General features: G+C 36.4%; 2 protein-coding genes across 3 annotated transcripts; both read right to left on the bottom strand.

Moving 5' to 3' along the window:
• On the bottom strand, positions 1–15,777 carry LOC110094336 (putative rRNA methyltransferase YlbH). Its single transcript, XM_028696911.1, has 9 exons — positions 15,548–15,777; positions 15,393–15,490; positions 15,240–15,317; positions 13,128–13,232; positions 12,826–12,930; positions 2,150–2,288; positions 1,734–1,849; positions 1,585–1,641; positions 1–154 (listed from the first exon to the last, which is right to left on the bottom strand). The coding sequence occupies exons 1-9, from the start codon at positions 15,708–15,710 to the stop codon at positions 59–61; spliced, it is 957 nt and encodes a 318-aa protein (XP_028552744.1). The 5' UTR covers positions 15,711–15,777; the 3' UTR covers positions 1–58.
• A 1,649-nt stretch (positions 15,778–17,426) lies between these two features.
• On the bottom strand, positions 17,427–23,292 carry LOC110094342 (probable prolyl 4-hydroxylase 7). 2 transcript variants are annotated; one of them, XM_020819559.2, is made up of 7 exons: positions 22,924–23,288; positions 22,784–22,841; positions 22,594–22,698; positions 18,981–19,038; positions 18,730–18,905; positions 18,587–18,647; positions 17,427–17,892 (listed from the first exon to the last, which is right to left on the bottom strand). In XM_020819559.2, the coding sequence occupies exons 1-7, from the start codon at positions 23,058–23,060 to the stop codon at positions 17,591–17,593; spliced, it is 897 nt and encodes a 298-aa protein (XP_020675218.1). In that variant the 5' UTR covers positions 23,061–23,288; the 3' UTR covers positions 17,427–17,590. The 2 variants fall into 2 exon arrangements, with proteins under 2 accessions (XP_020675218.1, XP_020675217.1); XM_020819558.2 differs by having other exon boundaries at positions 18,730–19,038; positions 22,924–23,292.
• Positions 23,293–23,815: the final 523 nt, after the last annotated feature.

Genomic DNA, 23,815 nt, shown 5'->3' with positions numbered 1-23,815 from the left:
TTTTTTTGCTCAATACCGGTACTGGGCGGCATCCGATATCCGCATAGAATAATTTATCCTAATCCAGCAGAAGTCTGTCAGATTTTCTCTTCTTAAGGGCCCAGCTCGGTCCATATATTAATAAGTTGGTTCGTCCAAATCGTCTGTCAGCTATCTGCATTCAAAACATTGATGATATGATGGATCAATACTGTCATACTCATTAATGAAACAGAAAGCTTTACAAACATGGTTGCCAAGTAAAAAGTATTTTGAAGAATTCAACAAATTGGAGAAATGCATACAACAACAACATCAAGTATTTGTCCCACTACGTGGGGTCGGCTATATGAATCTTTTTTCTCTATTGTGTCCTGTTAAAATTCAAATTCTCATTTAAATCTAAGAAATAAATATCATTTCTAATATTTTCTAACCAAATCTTTTTAGGTCTACCTCTATATTTATTAACATAAGTCAAATATAATATCTCTACTTTCCTAACCGGGTCATCTGAAGGCCGCCGTTTTATGTGACCAAACCATCTAAGACGACTCTCTCTAATCTTATCTTCCACTGGCTCTACTCCAACCTTTTCACGTATATACTCATTTTGTATCCTATCTCTAAGGGTAAAGCCACTCATCCGCCTAAGCATCCTCATCTCTACACACTTAACATAGTGATGAGTAAACTGTGCACCAAAAGCTTAGTCCTATTACCCTCACCTTGATAGCATATAACGATTTTAATGATCCTAATTGCATTATTTTTTAGATTAATTATAAATAAATGGCCAATTTCTCCCTGCATAAGATGAAATATCGAACATAAGAAAGAAGACAAACTCTATGAAGAGCTTATCTGTTGGGACTGTGTATCTGGGGTGGAGGCGATCTGGTGAGTGACTGCGAGGTGCGGGAAGGCCGAAGTCAAAGGACCAGACATCTCTAAGTCATCAAAGCAACGTGGTGGATGGCATAGGGCATGGCAGTAACGATGATTAGGCGTGAGATGTGGCAAGTTCTGTCTGGAAGAGAAGGATCGAGCGAAGACAGCAGAGGTATGAGATGGCAAATGGCAGCGGAGATACGAGATGGCTCGGTTACTATTATAAATTAGATTTATGCATTAGTAACTTAGGTTTCGTTTGGGATAGCTTTCGTGCTACATCCTGAAACGACTTTTTAGTATAAAATTTTTTAATTCAAAAAATTTTTATACTAGAATAGACGGGTGTTTTAGAAAGTAACAAAAAATCTGTCCCAAACGAAGTCTTAGGTCAAGTTTAGAAGTGTTTTGTTGTTTTGTTTATCATTTTTTTTCTAGTTTTAGTTGAAACAAAATAGGTTTCATTATGTATCATGTTATTTGTTTTATACGCCTTGTTTTCAAAAGAAGTGAAAACAACTATTAAGAGTTGTTTCCATAATTTCATGAAACATGCCCATCAGAAACAAAGAGCATAAAAACAAGTTTACTTACAAATTTCCTAGGAACTAAACAACAAATAGAAAGCAGTTGTCAGTTTGACATAGATAATATATCATTTCTATTTTTTCTTAAACAATTGTAGAAGATTAAAAGAATTCAGCAGATTAGCACCTTTACAAGATGTCCACAAGATTCCGCCATTGAAGTTTTAAGCGGATATTCTACCAGCTAGAAAATGGAGAGAAAGAACATTAGTGGTCATCCCATGAAAACTGTGAAAATACTTGGATGATCTTTAGCTTGAGAGCAACAGAACTTACAATAAAGCAATCTTCCCCTACTAAGGGACACTTTGCAAGCTGTTCCATTAAGGTACAATAATTTACTGCAGTATAAGGTGGCGTAACACTAATATAGTCAAATGGTTCAACTTTACCTGCGACAATCAAAAGAATAACTGAAGAAATTAAGATGAAGTTTCCAAAAAAATATCCATTGTTTTACAATAAAAAATAAACCAGGTAACGTAAAACTACAGCAAAACAACATTTTTCATCTTACTTCAAATTAAATCATTCAACATTTTTACACAAAAAACTCATAATAAAAACCAGTGTAATAAGAAATTGATGCATTAAGCGGCATAACTGTCAGTATGTGCATGTAAAGCTGACTACACAAATACTACACAGTACATATATTGACTACTTGTCAGTACAAAGAAAAAAGAAATTACCTAAAGACATTTCTGCACGCTCTAAGAAATTTTCTACTCTTAGCGTATGAATCACTGAAAAATCAAGGAACCCGGTCCATTCTAAATTTGGTCTCAAGACTTCAGAGATAACCCAAGGATCCATCTCAACAAAGTGTGCCTGGAAAAACAAAAAAAAAAAGAATAAAAATTGCAAGTACTTGACATCCAAGCCAAAGTGGTACCAACATGGATTATATTTTTTAACTAATAAAGATGAGATTAAAAAACATGGCGAAAAAACCTTCATGCTGTAAACAGAAAAGTGCATGAAATCAAATATCTGCCCCCAATCCTAGCATCCTAAATAACATGGATTTTCAGTACCACTTATACCATTAATGACTAAAATGCATATAGCCTTAGTTTTAACATGCGACTTTATCATGACGCAAGCCAGCCCTTTCATTCAAGGCTAAGGCAATACAGTTACATTTGAATTTGCTAATTGTTACCAATCAAACTTTTAAAGACCTGTAACAAAGTTAGCCTAAACTAAAGGAATTTCCGTATTACAATACCACTTCAAATAGAAAACTTCCTGCTAAATTAAAGGAGCTTCATAGTTAAAAGCTTGTTAAACGCTAGCAAATAATTATTTCAGGTTTAAAGCGCAACAGGGGTGGGTTTAATAGATAAGAGTGAGTAAAATATATAAAATAATACACAATTTTAAAAAAATTCATGTCATGATTATTCGACAAGTTTTACGCTGGTTAATGACTACTTAACACAACCCTTCACTTTTCTAATCCAAGACTTGAGACCTGACAACGACAGTGTTAAAAAATCTAAAATAATGTGCAATGAAAATAATAGTCATTTATGTCACTGTAATCAAATGCCTAAATTGGCTATATCTACGTCTAAGTAGAAAAGAAAAGAGATAAACTGCCTGGACCTAGTAGGAAAAAAAAAAAGAGAAAAAATTATCATGATGCAAGAATTCCAGGTTGATTGAAGATCATAAATGATTTAATAATTTTAACATATTATTTATAAGATTCTAATGTCAGATTTTATGAGAGTTCTATTACTGGAATTCACTAATCCAGGTAACATACATTGAGTGGTAAGTTTGTGCATGCCTAAAAAGCCAAATCAGTAACTTTCATGTATTCCATAAAATGACAAAAAGTTGAAAGTTTTTAGCAAAACAAGTATCTTTTGAGCAAGAAGTTTCTAGCTAGTTTGAGATCAACAATCATTGGCCTTGGTCATAAAAAAAAAAAGTATGGACGAACGCTAGAGACTTCAGATTTATTAGTTTCCTATATGAATAATTCAAAATATTCAGTAAATTTTGACCAAAAGTCTTAAACCACATCTTCATCATCTGATTTGATCAATAAAGGAGTCATATTAAAGTAAAACATAGTTTTAATTACATTGCTGTAGCTCCGGAGATCATCCATTCCATCAATAAGTATAAAAAAGATTATTTTATTTATAAAGTAGATTTTGAGAAGGCTTTTAACTGCTACAATTGAGATATCATTTTTAATACACTGAAAGGTAGATTCTTCCCACCTAAATTCATACATCATATAAGAGAAACTGATGAGGACATCGACAGACGCTAGTTACATGTGTATCGACAAAGAAATCGCAGATCTACGGCCACGATTCAGCGCCTCTACTTTTGATTCAGTTTTTCATGATATGTTATTTAGTTATTTCTCGTTTTCCGTTTTTATCCTTTGGGGAGTTGTTTTGTCATTGTAGCCCAAAGGGCAATCTTGTACTTGTTCTTTACATAAGTAGAGACCTATATATTGTGGTCTCATATGTTGTATCTTTTTTTTAATGAATGATTAATGAAATTTGGTTTCTTCTTCTTCTTCTTGCATGAGAGCTAGAGAAGGGTGATTGAGCTCAAGGTGAGCGAGTGCATTACCCACCAGTCGTTGGAAGAGTCCGCGACTCGTGGCTTTATTTTTATTTTATCTTCTTCTTCTCCACCTCTTGGTTCTCTTCCACGTCCACCCGCCAACTCCCTTAGCCCCACCGCCGGCCATCCTCATTAATTCCCCTAAACTCTATTTGAAATTTGAAATTAATTTCAAATTGATTCCCTCCACCCTCTTTGAAACCTGAAATTAATTTCAGGTTTATGATATTTTTCCTTTCCCCATTCATCAATCCTTTTTATCCCTCTCTCAAGCCACCCGCCCCCTCTCTCCCCAACCCTAGCCATCCCCCTCTTGCGGCCCTTCTCTCTTGCGAAACTCTAGTTCTCTCATGACACTTGAACCCAAGAGAAGAAGACAACCTCTCCTCCCTATCTTGCCATTGGTATATGGTCGATCTGGAAGTTGATCACGGCTTCGACATCCTCCTTTCCCCCTTCTACGATCCCGACTGGGAATACGACGAGACCGTGGAGAGATACATCAAGCGCATCCTTTACTGCTTAGCGAAGACGATCGACCTCCAAAAACCCAAGACACCTTGGCTTCTCGTTGGGAGAACCACTCCTTCGTCCGTAGCTACCTTTCCATCAACAAAGTCCTTCGGCGTCATCTTCTTAGTGGTAATATCCTTCTTCATTGGACTCGCCTTCCGCCGGTAAACCCAAAGAGTGCATGAGTGTAGGTGGTACTCGAGGTGAACCACTCTTTGTTAAAAGGTGGATTTTGTTATGAACATGTAATAGTTGCTATATATTTAGAATTTTGATTGATTTGTACGGGTTTGCATCGAAGCACTTCTTTGGCCTAAGCAAGTTGACTTCTTTAATTTTTAAGTTCTCTTTTATATCTAAGCAATAGATTTTCTTTGGCAAAGTTTTATTCAATTGTTCTTTTAATTTCGCATGTAACTCCTATACGATTCACATCATATTTGGTATCAGAGCATGATAGGCATGCATGTCATGTACTAGAAAAACATCCTAGGGTCTAACCTTGCGATAAGCTTTAAATTTTGCATGCATATCATCGCAAACATAATTTTTATTCACTGTTTTCATTGTTGTCTCTGCATTTCCTGCATGCATTTAGTGGAGTTTAAGTCATTCTAGCTAGTGTCTTAGTGCTGCCATTGAATCCATAACGTTTCTAAGTGCGTAGGACAACTACATCCTTGATTTAAACTGCTGTCCTCACTGTTCCAGCAACATTTAGGCATCTTTTAGTGAACTTAAAGTTGTGTCTAGGTGCTGTCCTCACCCTAGTGGTACCCCTATAACATCTAGACGACTTAATCCACTGTTTAGCTTGCTGTCCTGAAATTCCCTGCTACCGTTAGTCACTTTTAGTAAGCATTTCGTTGTGTTTAGTTGCTGGCCTTGACCTAGGAACCTTCGTTAGTGTCCCCTAGCATCCAACCATGGATTCGGAGCACATTCAAGCAACCTTAGACTTAATTGTGGACCAACTTGGAACGGTTACGCAACAGATTAAGAACACCCAAACAGATTTAATTGAATTTAGACGCCAAACGGGTGAGAGGCTTGACAACATTGAGAGAATAGGAAACCCTGCAATCTACACCCCCTCTAGACCCCACTCTCCTTATGGCGAAGATAACCAAACTGATTACGAACCTCCTAGGAACACCACCGACCCAATCAAGAACCGGTAGGACGTGACACTCCTTGGAGAGATAACGATACCCAACTGATTAAGAATATTCTGATAGATGCCCCGTCTTTCGATGGTACGTTAGATCCCCAAGTTTTCCTTGATTGGCTCAAATGAATGGATAGCTATTTCAAGTGGTACAATATTTCGGAGGAAAGAAATGTTCAATTTGCAGAAATGAAGTTGACTGGTAGAGGTAATCATTATTGGAGTAATGTAGAACACATGAGGGAAACGCGAGGAGAATACCCTGTGACTGACTGGGGAACGATGAAGCAAGAGTTGAAATGGAAATACCTCCCTCCTTCCTACTACCCTAGACTTTTGGATCGTTGGAATAGATTGACCCAAGGAAACAAGCCCGTAAAGGAATACATCTCGGCCTTTGATGATTTCATGATCCGCTGTAACGGGGAAGAGACCACCACTCCTGCCCAACTTCTATCGATGTTTAGAGCTTGACTAAAAGAAGATCTTCAAAATGAACTTTTTGCCATAGGAGTGAACACTTTTGAACTACCTATAGCCTTGTACTAAACTTAGAAGAATCTAGTAGCCACGCTAATAGAAACCAAGACCCTCACCCTAGCCCGTTCAAATCCTCCTCTAGCCAACCTTACAACAAACCCACTGGACTCCCGAGTAGTCAGCCTTCCCCTGGGCAAACTCAACCTCGTCCGGACTATAAAGGTAAAGCCCCAGAACGGGAAACACCCAAATCCTCTGCAGGCACTAAGTGTTTTAGATGCCATGGGTACGGACACATTGCCTCCCAATGTTCCAGCCCGTTTAAGGTCACAATAATGAAGAAGTCATGAAAGAAGAGGATGAACCGGACACCAAACTAGTTCATCATATGGATGACGACGAGGAATTTTTCCACGATGAAGATACTGTCGTGATCCACTGCCTCCAAAAGATGGATCACTTAGACCTACGAGTTGTTAGGTGCCTTCTCACAGCCTAAGCCCAGCGATGACTGGCGAAGAACTTCAATCTTCTACACTTTCACCAAGATCGGGGATAAAAATTGCAAAGTCATAATCGACAGTGGAAGTTGTATTAGCGTCGTGTCTTCTGCAATGATCTCTAAACTTCAATTGAAAGCCACACCACACCCGAACCCATACAAAGTCGCCTGGATCAACTCGACCACCTTGGAGGTGAAAGATAGGAGTCTCGTTCCTATTGAGTTCGTTGGAATATAAAGAGAAAATCTGGTATGATGTGTTGACTATGGACATAGGACAAATAATCCTTGGTCGCCCCTGGCTATTCGATAACGATGTACACATCTATGGCCGATCAAACACCTGCGTGTTTGAGCACGAGGGCAAGAAAATTAAGCTCCTACCCACCCTGCCCAAGGCCGCTAAAGAGGAAGTAAAGCCCAATTCCATTAAACCCAACACAGGCCTGAATTTATTAACTACCAAAGACTTGGATAATGAATTAGAGTCAGGATCCCCCCTCTACGCCTTGGTAGCTCGGGAAGTGAGTGGAACGCAGGAAGAGCGTGTCCCGGCAAAAGTTAAACCAATCCTTGACACCTTCACTGATGTTTTCCCAGAAGATTTGCCCAACCAACTCCCACCATTAAGGGACATCCAACATGCTATAGATTTAGTGCCCGGAGCTTTCTTGCCCAACTTACCCCATTACCGCATGAATCCTACTGAGCACACTAAACTCAAGAAACAAGTGGATGAGTTGCTACAGCACGGTTTTATTAAGGAGAGTCTTAGTCCGTGTGTTGTTCTCGCCCTTCTTACCCCAAAGAAGGATGGATCGTGGAGAATGTGTGTTGATAGTATCGTTTTCCCATCCCTCAATTAGATGACATGCTAGACATGATGACTGGAGCCACTTTATTTTCCAAGATTGACTTTAAGAGTGGCTACCATCAAATCAGGATCCGCCCAGGAGCGAATGAAAGACCGCTTTTAAGACCAAAGATGGATTGTATGAATGGACGGTAATGCCTTTTGGTTTGAGTAACGCACCTAGCACTTTTATGAGAGTAATAACTCAAGTCCTCAGACCATTCCTTGGAAAATTTGTAGTGGTATACTTTGATGATATCCTGATCTATAGTCATTCGGTGGAACAACATTTGGATCATCTGAGACGAGTCTGTGAGATTTTGAGAAAGGAGCAATTGTATGCTAATCCTAAGAAGTGCACGATCCTAATGGATCACGTAACCTTTCTTGGATTTATCATTTCTTCTCAAGGCATAGCCACTGACCCTGAAAAGGTGCGAGCAATCAATGAGTGGCCTGAACCTAAGAACATCAGAGACATTAGGAGTTTTCACAGATTGGACACATTTTACCGAAGATTCATTAGGAGTTTTAGCACCATCGTGGGTCCGATAACTGACTGCTTGAAGAAAGGGGAGTTTCAATGGATGGCATCTGCCTCTAAAGCCTTTGAGCAGATAAAAAGGAAAATGGTTGAAGCACCAGTCATGCGACTACCAGATTTTTCGAAAATTTTTGAAGTAACATGTGATGCATCTGGCATAGGCATAGGAGTACTATCCCAAGAGGGAAACCCGGTTGCCTACTTTAGTGAAAAGTTAAACGATATTAGGCAACGCTACTCCACCTACGATAAAGAATTTTACGCCAACATTCAGTCCCTCAGATACTAGAGACACTACCTGCTTCTCCAAGAATTTGTTATTTTCTCTGACCATGAAGCCCTACGATATATAAACTCCCAAAAGAAATTGAATGCACGTCATGGTCGGTGGGTTGAATTTTTGCAAGAATACACTTACACAATTAGGCACAAAGCGGGTTCTGAGAATAAGGCTACCGATGCGCTTAGCCGTCGGATGATGATTACTCGTGAGATGAGGTCGGAAGTGATAGGTTTCGAGCGACTTAAGGAAGACTATTTAAACTGCCCCGATTTTAGAGAAACCTATTCTGCTTTAGCAACTGGAGGTGAACGGATTATAGATGATTTCATGTTGGAAGATGGGTATTTGTTTAAATCTCGAAAACTTTGTATTCCCAAAACATCTCTTTGCGAATTTCTTGTTTGGGAATTACATGCTGGTGACTTAGCAGGTCACTTCGGTCAAGCCAAAACAATAGTTGCTATTGAAAATCGATTTTATTGGCCGAGTCTTAAGAGAGACGTTAGCAGATTAGTGAAGCGGTGTCACACCTGTTAGTTAGCTAAACAAAGGAGCAGAACACCGGCCTTTACACACTCTTCCCTGTACCTAACCAACCTTAGCAAGATATTAGCATGGATTTCGTTCTAGGACTACCCAAAACCCTCAGGAAGCATGATTCGATATGTGTGGTGGTAGACCGGTTTTCTAAAATGACCCATTTTCTTCCGTGCTCCAAAACTTTTGACACCTCTAGAATCGCCAAGCTGTATTTTGACGAAATTGTAAGGCTTCACGGGTTACCTAAAACCATTGTGTCAGACAGGGATGTGAAATTTAGTAGTTACTTTTGAAATACGTTATGGCACAAAATGGGGACCAAACTACAATTCTCTACTGCTTTTCACCCCCAAACGGATGGTCAAACCGAAGTAGTGAACAGGAGTTTAGGAAATCTTCTAAGGACCTTGGTAGGAGAAAATATCCGGGACTGGGACTCAAAGCTACCTATGGCTGAATTTGCTTACAACAATTCTGTGAACCGAACTACGGATCTAAGTCCTGCTGAAGTCGTGTACGGATACCTACCCAAACAATCCATTGATTTGATCCCCATGAGTCCTAAGGTTAGACCATCTGAGTCTGCATCTGCATTCACATCTCATCTTCAAGAATTGCACAAATAAATAAATAAAAGAATTCAACAAAGCAATGCTCACTATAAGATTGATGCTGATCGTAAGAAAAGATTTAAAGAATTTGAAGTTGGAGATTTTGTTATGGTACGGATTCGTCCGGAGAGGTTTCCCCAAGGAGCCGTTAAAAAGTTGCATGCTAGAAGCGCGGGCCCCTTTAAGATAATCTCGAAAGTAAACAGTAATGCTTATGTGTTAGACCTTCCTGAAGGGTTTAATATGAATCATACGTTTAATGTTGAAGATTAGTAGCATTTGAGGGACCCGAGTTTAACCCTGCTAAGCCTTGTGAGAACCCACCTAGTGAGATTCTCAGCCTACCTCCATTCCCCAATTTACCCCACTTACCCATTGCGGAGGAAGTCGAAGCTATACTTGACGATGAAATCATTTCCACAAAGGAAGGTGGACGCCAAAGGTACTTGGTTCGCTGGAAAGGGAAGCCGGTGATAGAGGACACATGGATTGATCGAGAGGAGCTACAGAGACTAGATCCAAATTTGCTAGAGCTATACGAGAGCGCCTGTAGTACTCACTCGACGGAGTCGAGTTTTCTCCCACCCGGGGAGAATGATGGGGACATCAATACGAGGTTTCGACTCGTCTATCAGAGGCGACACAGGAGATCGATGGTCACGATGGAGAGTCTTTACTTTTAATGCACTTTTTACGTATTAGTCATTATTATTTCTTCAGTTTTCCGTTTTTGCCCTTATGGGTAGTTGGTCACTATTGTAACCCAATGGGGCGTTATTGTCTATTGTTTATTTGTCATTGTGAGGCCTATATATATGGTCATTCTCTTATGTATTGGTTAATTAATTTTTTGAATGAAATTTTATTGTTTGTCTTCTTCTTCATCTTTTGTATGCACTTGAGAGAAGAGACAGAGCCCGAGGTAAGGGCGAGCGCAATACCCACCAGTCATTTGAAGAGTCCATGACTCGTGGTCTACCTCCTCATCCCCGTTCTTCTTTTCTTCCCTCACCCGCTGGCCCTAGTTTTTCCCCAAGCCGCCAGCCATATAGCCTTCCCCTTATCCCTCACATCCTTTCACCCACTAGCTTCCCCTCTACACATCCAACCTCCACCAAAGCCCCAAGACCCGACGGCAAGCTCTCCCCCTCTCCTTGGCCGCCGGCCATCATCCTTGATCCTAGTCGTTATGATGATTTCATTAACACCCCTCCTAACCTATTCTCCTCCTCAAACCCTAGCTGCCTCCCCCATCTCCTCTTGCCGACTCCCCCTCCCGCCCCCTCTCTCTCCACTTTGGCCGCCCCTTTCTTTGCTTCCCATTGGGAAGTTTGAAGTCAAGAGAAGAAGAAGACGACGTCTTCCCTCATCCACTTCAATGACGTATGGCCGATCCCGAGGTTGATCACGGTTTCGCCTACAACGAGCGTGGGGAGATCGATATCTTCCTCTCCCCCTTCTACGAACCGGATTGAGAATACGACATCACCGTTGAATGCTACGTCAACCGGATCGTGTATTGCCTTTCCCAAACAATTGCGTATCAACGACCAAGGACCCCTTGGTCCCTCACCGGAAGATACGTGCCACCTCCACCTCTGGCTACCCCTCCACCACCGTCAACCTTTCCGTGGATTAAGACCATTGGCGTTGCGACCGTCCTCGTGGCATCATTGGGTGTGCTAAAGACCTTACTCCGCTAAGCCATACTTTGAGTGTGAGTGAGCATGGTAACTCATAGTGAACTCTCTAAATATTAACCGTGGGATTGTATTGCAACATATTTGTTTTCTGTGATAATTTCAGATCTATCTTAATTTGTCTTTAGCTTCTGGTTTGTAACTGCTTACTACGACAAGATTGTCGATTGAAAGTTCTCTAATCTAATCTTACGACACCTTAATCTTAAGTAGCAAGTTTTGTAATCATTTTTTTAATATTTTCGTGCAATTCTTGTTGGTATCACATCAGATTCACATCAAAAACCCTAATCCATGCTCATTCTTAGGTCCTTATTAATGGAGAACATGATAAACAATTTAAATGCATTAACAGACTCATACAAGGAGATCATCTCACTTGCCGACTTTTTAATATCATTACTGATGTTCTGTATAAAATTTTTAAGAGTTACAACCTAGGATTGAGGGCATAAAGTACTTTGAGCATATATCAAGAAGTCTCTAATCTCAATTGATTACTCTAAAATTCTTTTGATAAAGGATTTTTCATGGCTAATGCTTTAGGTTGTTCTCTTTAAAGACTTTCTTTAAAATATTTTAGGCTTCCTATGGCCACTAAAGTGTTGCAAAAGACCTTTGGACTTTGATTATTTATAGAAGTAATGAAAAACTTGCTTTCTAGAATGGTAAATGCCTTTCTAAAGTTCTAAGGATTATTTGATTAATTCGATATTATTTTCTATTCGTTTGTACAATTTCATGCTTGATAAAGTCATGAAAAACTTGGTGTGTGGATTACGAATTCAGTCATCAATAAAATTGATATTATAGTATAAAAAGTTTCTTATTGAAGGACAATGGTGAAGATATAGGCTTGTCATTGGTCAACTACAAGAATTTTTATTGGCCAAAGAGGCTTGGCTTCAAAAATCTACATATAACGAATACTTTTCTTACTTTAAATGGACTTGAAAATCTATATAAATTAACTCAATTTTTTATCAAGGAATATCATTCAAAGCAAATATTTGAATAATACTTCTAAAATTGACTTTGGATAGGCAAAGCTCTAAAGAATCACATTTCAAAGGATGTCAAAGAAAAAAACTTCGCAGTCATTTTTCCACTCATTTCATGAGATACTAATAATGGTGCAAAAGCAAAATATTGGAAATATGATAATATGTACCCATGCAAGCAAAGTAGCCGGTCAGATAAAGTCAAATTTAATCATTAAATTAAAAAGAGGCTCACCAAGTGCAATAATTAGCAAGCGAGAGGTAACTCAATTGTGAAGAACCTCAGGAGAAATTACAAACCAATTTGCATAGAAACCACTAACTAGCTATAACATTAAGCAAATTAACCAAGAAACCCTCCATTAGGCAATTTCATGATGTGCTCATTTCTCATTCTTTAACCTAGAGAAGAAAATACTATTGTCATTCCAAGTAATCATTCAAGATGATGTACAACTAGACATCGCATAAAATAAGCATTTATATTGTTTGATAGCCTTAGTGCAGGCATAAGGTTCAGCAGTAGACAAGATCATACATGCATTACTTTAACAACATTATGTAGTGTATACCTCAGAACATCCCCGACTCATTGCTTCAATTCCAACTGACCCGGTTCCACTATACAAGTCTAGCCATCGACCTGATCTTAAAGAAGCAGGACATCCACCAGCTACCTATTGAGAATTAAAATCTGATGATAAACTTCACAAATAAAAAAAGTTATTGTCAATCATTGATATGTTATAATTTTCAATATCTCATCAAGGGCCTATTTGATTGGAGTCAAATGTGTGTGAAATAATATTTACGAGGGAAAAAAAGTACATTAAGTTCACAAGGTTATGGTGCAATTCGAATTCACCAAATTCACCTGCAATATATCAAAAGCAGCTCCCCGTACCACCTCCATCATGGGACGTACATCCATTCCTTTAGGTGAAAGTAATTTTTTCCTACGAGCTTTTCCACCAAGCACCTGTTCCAATAAAATTTGATCTTTGATTACTATAAATAAATAAATAAATAGCAAACACTACGGCAACATTGTACCTGATAAGCAACTGCAACATTGTGAGTTTTGTTCTTGAGAAAGTATATAAAATAGGCATGATTTGTGATAAAACATACCTATATTATATAATTTCATTTATGGTAAGGGACGAAATTAAATAGGCACCTTAATTCAAAGAAATTATTAATGAAGAAAACTCATTAAATCAAAGGAGTGAAATTGATAAAGATTATGATGTAACGATCATGTTTAACATTATTTTACTTTACATCTTATGATAATTTTTTTTTAAATTATTGATGATCTTGGTCAAACATGACAAATAAGAGAGAGCGGATGAGACACTTTGCTCTAAATGATAAAGTTATTTCAGAAAGTGAAATGTACATATTTTGGATAAGAATGTTTGCTAATAGGGAGGTCGAGGATGCTCTTTTCATAGAGAGGACATTGTTACAGTGAAGCATCATTATAAAGTTAATATTCTCATAGCTACTTCAAATTCACGATTGTAAAAATGAACATGCTTAAAGAACAAATTATAGAATTATTGATTTTTGCTTATGCCTTGGATCCTTAAGATAATATCAATCATTCAAAATAGAAGATATTTATCACATTATGGATAAGTCTTCTCTTGAAAACTTCACTTATCAAGAAAAGCTATAATTAAAAATTCTACTTAAGCATTATGATTTATGAAATTGAAGCTCGTCAAAATCAATTTTTTTTAAATCTCTCCATAATATTTTATTTATGTCAAATGGTGGAAAATACAAGAAAACCGATCATATATTCTATTATTCGTCAATTAATTTGATTGGTCTTAACTCTAACTATTTCGACTGAAATAACTAAATGAGCATTTTCAAGAAAGAAGATTATTGAGATAAAGTTACGAAATAAGATGAAAAATGATTTTTCTAGTAAGTTCATCGATAACATATGCTAAGAAGGGTATTGCAATGAGTTTTACGGTTGAATCGAGTTGATCAATGATCATTTTGATGAAATGAAGGATCTTCAATCACAAGTGAAACTGTCTAACTATAGTAGCTAGATTAAAAAAAAAAAATTGCATCAAGGTTGAACTTATTTACAAATCTTTTTGTTTAGGCCTTTTGCTACTTATATTAATTTAAAAGCCAAAATTCTAATTTCAATTTATTTTCACAGGCTTTTTATTTGTCGCCCTTTTCTTTTAATGTGATTTCCTCCATTAATTTTATCTATTTCAAATTCACGGGTATACAACGAAATGATGTCAAAATATAGTTTGAAGAAAATAATACAAATCAACATACGAAGCTTAAAGAATGGAAAACGAGGATTTATAAGGGTTGATAGCTAGGCACTTTGAGACTAGTTTGAAGGTAGCCTTAGAGCAATCATTAGGTTGTTGTCATTGTGATATGAGATCAAAAGTTTCTTCTTCATCATCTTAGCCTTAGCTAAGCTATTTGTATTCAGCTCTATGAGCTTCCATTGTACATGTTTTTTTGTTTAATATATTGTTTGAGGTGTTAAATCTTTTTTTCACAAAATCTTTGTGCATAACTTCCATCCATATTACATTTAGTACACCTCCTCTCCTACTAAAATTTATGGCATTAATTTATACACATATCTATTGAGCATCTTGAACCTTTTATTATGCATGCCTAAACCACATAAACAAAAGTCTATCAAAAAGAGCTCTAAATATTACATAAATAAAAAAGTGACACTGCCAATTTTTGTTTCACAATATATTTATTCCTTCACATATTGCACTTTCCCATCATCAATCCCCCCTTTTTCCCCTCTATATTTGAGCCGTCGTTCCACTGATAGAACAAAATTTAATCTATGGCAACCATTCAATCAAATGACATTGAAAAGTGCATGTTTAAAAGAAAACAAGCTTTCATAAAATTTAAAAGAAATAATTTTGACCAAAAATGAATGAAAACCAAAGGTACGTAAGAAAACCTGCAGTAATTTATGCGTGGTGCGATGGGAGACCTCCGGCGTCTTTCCCCTCCCCTCCTCCGCTCCCCTCCTCCTAGACTGAAATCATCACCAGCTATTTATCAATCTCTCATAACAGAAAACCAAACTAAAATCAAAGCTTGGAATCCCAACCCTTTGATTCGGTTGTGAAATGAAATCATTAGGGTCAAGTCCGTACTTCTCGCGCAATATTTTTCTCTTCTCCTCGCTGGCGGGGGTCCCCTTAGAATCTAAGAAAATGTCAGATCAGATAACATAGAAGAAGCGGAGTGATCGAGTAAACTCACTGAGGTTGGTTGAGGAGCAGACGATGAGGAGAGAGGTTCGGCATCTAGAAGAAGACAAGGGTAATGAAGGAAGAGAAATATTTGCAGGTGCTTTGAGAGAGTGGAGGCGCCGACGAAGAGAAGGAGTAGGAAGCGGAGAAGAATCGATAGAAGCAGAAGCCATTAGAGCCAGTTCTTGGATCCTCGCGTGGGTAGAACCGTAGAACTGAAGCAGGGTACCATCAAGATAAATTTGAGCCCATTATGCTTTATTTTAAAAATATTAATATTAATTATATTTAAGATATATCAAAACTCAATCAATTTAGTATAAAATTATTAAAAATATTTATTCTTCTCATTATTTTTCATTTAAGTTTTATTATTTTTCTCATGCTATTATAATTACTATTTGAATAAGAATTTTTTTTTCTCTTTTATGATAAATAAATCACTACCGAGCTTATTTGAACTCGTAAAATTAAGCTAATATGAAGCTCGAACTTAATAATTAACCAAGCTCAAGCTCAAACTCATGTCCTTTGATCATATTCAAAATCTATAACACTCCATCAAATAGCTTATATTAATACATTCGATCATAGACTGTTCCTTCAGCCTATGCTGAAATTAAGCGGATTTAGACTCGTTGGATTTGTCTTGATAAAATGCTTGATCCTCGACTTAAAATTTTGAAGTTTATTATTGTTCTTTGAATGTTTGATTTGAACTTATTTTGCTTTGGCTTTGAATCATGATTGGATCACTTTGAATGTCACTGGTTTCGTAAATTTTTTTGTACATATTAAGGGATTCGAGAGCAGGCGAGATCCGGAGAAATTTTACTTATGTCGACCAACTGGCCAGCAACCCAATCTCGAAAGTTTTTAATTCAAGTATGCATTGAGATTTGTACCTAATTAAACTTATTTTTTAAGAAATATGAATTAGTAACCAAACAGCTAATCAACAAAGCAGAAATAGTTTGCCATTATGTGTGGATACTTCAATTAAAATTAATGATTATGTGGAACAGTTGTAATTATTAATTAAATTAATTATATATATCCAATAACAGATAATCAAATTTAGAAAAATTTATCAAAAGAGTTTGATTTGATTGAGGTTTTTTATTTTAATTAAATAATGCATAATTTTATTAGATAATAATTATTTATAAAAAAAATTGTAAAGCTGATGTGTGAAAGTAATATTTTATAAAAAATTATGGCGAGCCTTATAACTTTTTTAGTTTTACAACAATCACACTCTAATAAATTTTATTGTAGAAAATAATTTATCATTAAAAAAATATTTTTGATAAATAACAATAAAAATGTATTATAGCTGCTCCAAAAAATCAAGAGTACAATTTTAATATTTTTTTTCATTATTGTCCTTTTCAAAAACTGCATAATTATTTTTTTTTATTATTATTTTCTTGTTTTTTGAGAACAAAAAATAACTTTATATAATTAAAAAGTATTTTATAATCAATAATAAATATATAAAAGTTGCATCTTATTAATATTAAAATATACTAAAAAATATATGAAAATTATAATAAGTATATTTTAAACTACTTGACGGCCTTGACCGCGGTCCAGATGTGTCCAAGTGTGAGGGCCACGACTCACAAGGGGGAGGGGCTTGACCACAGTCTTGCGGCGTGTGCGATGCGCCATGCCTGTGTGGGGTAATTAGACGTTAGGGAAAGGCCTACGCCAGCGTGCAGGTGTACCCGAGCACTCGAGCGAGTTAAGTTGCATGCAAAGCGGAAGTGCGGAACACGGAAGGGGGCTTGACGCGGGTCAAATCGAGTTGATTTTGGGTTGCCAAGTAAGCCCGAACCTGATCCATTTTTTAAACGGGTGGTCAAATCTCAAATCTAAACCCAACCTTTTTGTTAAACGGGTTGATCCGAACAATTTACTTTTGTACACCTTTTCCAGTCATGAGCAGAAGCTCATAATTAGCTCAGGAAAAAAAAAAATTCTGCTCAGATTAAGAACTCTTCAAAGTACAATCAAAACGATGACATCCGCAAGAGCAAGTTTATTCTCATTAACATACATTACAACTCTTCCGGCAGAAGCCTCGGGAGTCCTTAGAGCCTAACATATAAACTGGATTCTTACTGCATTCCCCAAGCGCAGCCCACTTGGAGCAGAGCTCATTCTCGTCAACACATTTTCCGCCCAGGCTTCGTTTATTTGGCTTATCAAATGATCTCACATGAATCCATTTTGTTGCAGACCACTTCTCGCCTTCTATTACAGGGCAACTTCCATGCAGGCTTCCAGGATCCGTCGTTGCATCTAGATGAAGGCTGAAGAACAGCAGCGCATCACCTTTTTCAGGTTTCACTGCAGGAGTTTAATCAAGAATAAAAATTGCATTATATGAGGATGATAAGACAAAATATTCAAAGTTATAAGTTAACTAATTAAAGTTAGAAGACAATTCACTTTTTTGTTAAGATAATAATCCATGGTTTTTTTTTTTTTTTTGGCTTAAATGTCATAAATTTGTCCCACATAGTGGGACAATGACTTTTTTTTTTCCTACATATAAATTGCAGTAATTGTGGGACAATGACTTGATGTTGCTGTTGTACCCCACTATGTTGGGTCGGCTACATGAATCCTTTTTTGCCATTGTGTCCGGTTAGAAGTCAATTTTTCGTTTAAATCTAATAAAGAAAGATCATTTCTAATATTTTCTAATCAAGTTTTTTCAGGTCTACCTCCAGATACAAAATTTGCATACATATCACTTTATAGCATCTTATTTACATATCTGACTCTCAAAACTTCAATATTACATACATATCACCCTATATTGTTTTAATATAAAATATGCACTCATATTTCCTTCCTACCACTCATATATTTCAATTCTACGGCTCATCTTTGATATGAAAATAAACTATGAGTGGTATGTATGTAATATTAAAGTTTTTGGTGTTAAATATGTAAATATAATAGTATAGAGTGATATGTATGTAAATCTCCAATAAAATACTAAATCAAATGAGAACTAATTATGTAAATTGTAGACCTGCATAACCATTTCTGGCACAGTCAGACCAGGAGTCGTCCTTTTCTTGAGACAATTTGGCCTGCAAATGAATTGAAAAGACAAATTTGTTAAAGAAAAAAAATCATCCCATACTCTCTGTGAGGGACTAAGTGATTGCTTACCTGTGAGTTTGGGAAAATAGTTTCTCCGCCCTTAATAACATTAGATAGGTACATAAGAACAGTGGCAATTCGATGGCCACCCAGAGCTTGGTTGTTTTTGTCATGAAAATAATCATAATGGGGTTCATACTTCTCGCCATTTTCGTAATGTAGTATTTGCATTGCCTCTCCATTTTCTAGTGGTAGAATATTTACGGTTAACATGTGGTTATGGAGAGGAAAGTTACTGTAAAAGGAAATGTAGATGTTACCTTCAGGAAGAAAGGTCCATGCAGCAATCCTTCTCTCAATTCGTCCAACTATTTCATCCTATATGGTAAAATGCAAGAATCAATCATAATAAACCCATCTATAAAGCCAATACTTACAGTGGTATATCCAAAAAAATTGAGTTTTTATCATGTAGAAACAACACAATCTAGCAATTACAACATCAGCCAGATAATTTGTATCGTTCGATCTATCACGGCAAAGATCATAAACCCACAAGCAATCGTGCCACTTAATTATTATATGGGCATAGATAAAAACATGCAATCAAACAGCCTTGTTAAGGCAAATGGTAAATCGCAAACTGTGGTTTAGTTTGGGACGGCTTTTTTACTGCTTCTTAAAGCAGCTTTTTAATAGAAAAATTAAAATTTGTGTACTAGAAAGCTGCTTTAAGAAGCAATAAAAAAGTCATCCCAAACGAAGCCTGAATGTGCCATTTAGCTTGCAAAAATCAAACCATAGATGGCCTTGCAGTCCACAATAATTTATTTTTTAAGTTCGTGTTCCTGGATGATATGCAATGCCGAATATAAAACTACAGATTACAGATCAAAAATAAGGTGTACGCATCTGATCCTATAAAGTTAGATACCAAAATTTTGATTTCCAATGCAAATTTGCTTTGTAAGCCAATGTCATATTGATTCAATTTTTAATTGAGTGAAATGCTCAGAAATAATAGATTTCTTCATCTTCTTATTTTTAAAAATAGGTTTAAGGTGTCCAATCCTAGAGAAAATAGAGCGCCTAAAGACAAGAGCCGCAAACTTAATATCGCATCCAATTGTAAGTATTAGGATGGGCTTCTTTTTCAAAACTTACGGGGCTTATTTATATTGGATGCAAGCCATTAATTATCATTGTCAAACTGTCAAATCCTGTTTCAGATTTAATAAAACTGCCATTTGTCAACTGGGACTGGTACAGGACCAAATTGAGGTCATCACAGAATAAAAAAATTAGCTTTCTAACCACCTTTCTTGAATTTATAAAAATTCTAGAATCAAATTTTGAATTATTGACTTTTTAGTTTGAAGTTTTAACCGTAAAAATTTGAATTGAATTTTGGCCCGTGTCCTATCAAACATACCAAGGTTTAAAAATATGTAATTACGATATGGTATTATGATAGGAAGAGAATTTTTGGAATATTTAAATTTTAGACTTTTGAGTTTGATTTTAATTTTCATTTCGGAGACTTTATTTTAATTTTGAATTATTGAAATTTTTTAAAATTTGGAAGGAAAGATTTAGAATTTTGTAGGGAACTTTGGAAGGAGACTTTAATTTTTTAAATTCTTAAGAATTTGAAAGAAATCTTGTTTTTTAAATTGACTTTGGAGAATCTAAAATCTTGCTTATTAAATTTAAGATTCGATAGGAGGTTCACGTTTAAAATCTCTAGAATTCTAGAAACCTTAAAACCTTATTTAATTTGCATTAAATAAGAGATTCTAAAATTTGAAAAAAAAAAAAAATTTAGAAACCTTCCCATAGAATTGTGGATAAATGAGGGGTGTTTCTAAAAATAATCCAAGGGTCGCTAATCCAAGAAAAAAATGAACCCAATGGAAAAAGGATAAGCTTATGCTACAAAGGATATAAGCAAACTACCAATGTATAATAACATAAGACACTACTAAATATAGAAAGAGAAACTCTCCTCAATGGAGTCGCTAGAAAATCCACGCCAAAAATAAACATCAAATTTGAAAATTCCATTTTCAGAATTAAATATAACATAAAGAATAGGCTGCTATCTCAAAAATGATAATTTACAATGAATTAAAAGATAAAAAATAGGATTTTAGTAAGATTTCTATATTCCCAAAAAAGTTTTTGCAACTTAATGTGAGTATGAAATGATTTACTTTATTCTAGCGCAAAGGTTCCAATTTAGGGCACGCTCTAATGGTTTTACATCCCAAGAGAAGTGAGTTCTTAAGAACACTCTCAATTAAAGTATTGAGAAATATTTGTACAGTTTCAAGCTTTACATAAAGGATTTTATTTTAAAATTTTGAAGTTCCTAGAGCTTTCCTACGAAACTCTAGCCTTGCTCTCTTCATTGCAAGCAAAACCGTTGGCAAAAGTTGAGGCCATCAGAAGATTTTTGTATAAACAAAACCAAGGATAAAATAAATCAATGGGTGCATTGAAACAATCAATGCTTATGATCCCCAAATCCATTAATATCATCACCAAGGAGATCATAGATATCAATCACAAATGCCTTTTAAAAGCTCCCAATTAAAAGAAATAAGCTGAGATTAGAATGCCCAAATTATAGAGGTAAACGAGTTGAGCCGAGCACAATTGAACCTCAACTTGAGCTTTATTAAATAATCAAATTCAAACTTAATTCTATAAATTCGAATCGACTTACGAGTTGGCTTATTTATCATAAAAGAGAGACCATTATTATCCAAGTAGTTATTATAACAATGCAATAAAAATTAAAACAAGAAATGATCGAGGAGCTGGTTCACGAATCAATTGGTTAAATTAGATGGTTCAGTGCGGTTTTCTAAACCATACTAAATACCAAGCAACTTTAATATAATTTCTTAGGGATTGCAGGTAGTAAAACTCTAAACTCTAATCTATAAAGAGATTATTTACTTTGGTTTAATAGGTCTCATGATTTTGTACAGTCAATGTGAACTACCAACCCAATAACACGATATGAAAAAAGTAAAATATAATAGAAGAAAAGAAATCACCAATTCAAGCTTACTGATTGGTACAAAGAGATAAGCTCTTCAAAAAATCCTCAATCTCCCACTTGATCAAGGAGTAAACTAGAAAGAATTAGAATGAATAGCACATCCAATTGAAATTTTACTCTAAAACTAATTGATTGCGTCATACAAGACAAATACCTTTTTCTAAGAGCAAGAATAAAAATGCCTTTTCTAAGTTTGCTTTTTTTTAATCTGGGCAAGTTTAAAGGTATATAATGTGAACAATTGATCTAAACAAGCCAATTCCATCCATCAAACAAAGCAATGACAAATCCCACAACAAAATGGATCCTACATAGTTAACATTCCAAACATTCAAACTAAGTTGGCAACTTTTTTGTTAGATTTCACATGTCTCAAAAGTATCTTGGATAATAGTGTTTCTATCTAACTTCCAGATTTAATCTATTTTTATTTTATTTTGAAGAGCACCAAGAGATCACCATTGCCCTGTGTTTCTGTATAACTCATCCACATAAATGGTAGAAAATACTATATGTAGTAATCCAATAGACTAAATCATCCCTAAGAGACTCCTGTTCAAGAATAAATGGGTAAAGCATAAACGTCGAATAGGAATTTTTAGAACACATGTAAAGTCGGTAAAGAATTTCAACATGGTATATCATTTGAACCTGAGAAACATGATCCTGCGCAACATAAGCATGACACAGGGCATTCCTTAGATGCAATTCAATGGGAAACAATAAGCAAATCAACATTGGATAAGTAAAAAAGAAAGAAAGAAATTTCCGATGAAACAAATATGCCTCAAAGAATACCAAAGGATCTGTTGCAGAAGAAACCATCCGCAAGAAATTTAAAAAAAAAAAGGATAATAATTTACCTGATGTTTCTCGAGAAACATGCCCGAGCTCGTCCGCACCTCACTCATCACGCTCTTTCCGGAATCATTATCCGCAACCATAGATTTCTCCAATTTATCCCTCGCCTGCACCCACAAAAAAGCCAATCTGAGTCACAGCACCCACACATGAACCCCCAAACACGAACAAAGAAGAATATCTTCTTCTCACCAGAACAATCATGTGCTCGCATTCTTCTTCGGATAGGAATCCCTTATACAAGAACGCCCTGAAAGACGCCCCGGATAACACTAATCAGAAACAGAACGCGGAGAATATGGATAAGCATTTGAAGATGGCGAATCCCGTACCTCGGTTTCCAAGAGAGTTGGACGACTTTAGTCGGGTCGAACGGCTCCGGATCCGCTAGGCCGAGAGCTCCACCGCCGAGCCCGGATATGAAGAGGAAAGTGGAGAGAACAAAAACGACCGGGTGGCTAAAAACCATGGCCGCGAAGCGCGATAGGGTTTGCGAATGTAGAGAGAAGAAAAGCGAACTGCGATGGGGGATGAATGGAGCTTCGTCTTCTTTTCAGATCTGTAACGGAATTTTTTTACCAGAGATACAATTTGGAATAAAAAGGAAATGGAAGCCGGCAAGATTTCCAACAGTTCTCGGTGATTCTCTGGGAAAAAAGTCCGCCTATTGGAAATTGGAATTCCGCGGTGGACTTTTGTAACCGAAAGGAGATAGGCCTTTTTAACTTCGAAGTCCTATAGAAATTATTATTTGCAAATTCTTTTTCTAAGAAACGTTTATTTTAAATGTTCGGAGATAAAACTTACCAATTTAAGTTTTACATTAATTTTAAATAATTACAAAAAAATACCTTGTAATATTCGGCAAATTACTGCATCCGGTCACCGGACGCCGAGATAGGTCCGGATATTAATAAAATATTATTTTAAATTAAGCGCAACTAAAGTGCAGGTAAAGTGCAGGTAAAGCGCAAGTAAAGCGCAGATCAAAGCGCAGTCAAAAGCGCAGGTAAAGCGCAGCCAAAGTGCAACTAAAGCGCAAGTCAAAAGCGCAGGTGACGTGAAATATTTTTTTTAGATGTCCGAACCTATTCTCCACGTCCGGTGACCGGATGCAATAATTTGCCGTAATATTCGGTAGCTCTCAGAGCTTCTCCAGCCGAACTGCAGTCGCGTGTATGGAGTGGCTTTTTGCTCCAATGGATCACCAAAAAATACGCCAAT

Source organism: Dendrobium catenatum, unplaced genomic scaffold, assembly GCF_001605985.2.
Source record: "Dendrobium catenatum unplaced genomic scaffold, ASM160598v2 fragScaff_scaffold_853, whole genome shotgun sequence".
NCBI lineage: Eukaryota > Viridiplantae > Streptophyta > Magnoliopsida > Asparagales > Orchidaceae > Dendrobium > Dendrobium catenatum.
The sequence above is the reverse complement of the archived record's forward strand: the minus strand, read 5'-3'. Positions and strand labels throughout refer to the sequence as shown.

Bases quoted from the DNA above. Each gene is read 5' to 3' on its own strand.
- LOC110094336 (XM_028696911.1), bottom strand. From the start codon at position 15,710: ATGGCTTCTGCTTCTATCGATTCTTCTCCGCTTCCTACTCCTTCTCTT. The intron at 13,233-15,239 runs GTTTTCTTACGT...TTATTGGAACAG, and splicing joins CCACGCATAAATTACTGCAG to GTGCTTGGTGGAAAAGCTCG. The intron at 1,642-1,733 runs GTAAGTTCTGTT...TCCATTTTCTAG, and splicing joins TAGGGGAAGATTGCTTTATT to CTGGTAGAATATCCGCTTAA.
- LOC110094342 (XM_020819558.2), bottom strand. From the start codon at position 23,060: ATGGTTTTTAGCCACCCGGTCGTTTTTGTTCTCTCCACTTTCCTCTTC. The intron at 22,842-22,923 runs GTACGGGATTCG...GGCGTCTTTCAG, and splicing joins CAACTCTCTTGGAAACCGAG to GGCGTTCTTGTATAAGGGAT. The intron at 17,893-18,586 runs GTCTACAATTTA...AAACTCCTGCAG, and splicing joins TGCCAGAAATGGTTATGCAG to TGAAACCTGAAAAAGGTGAT.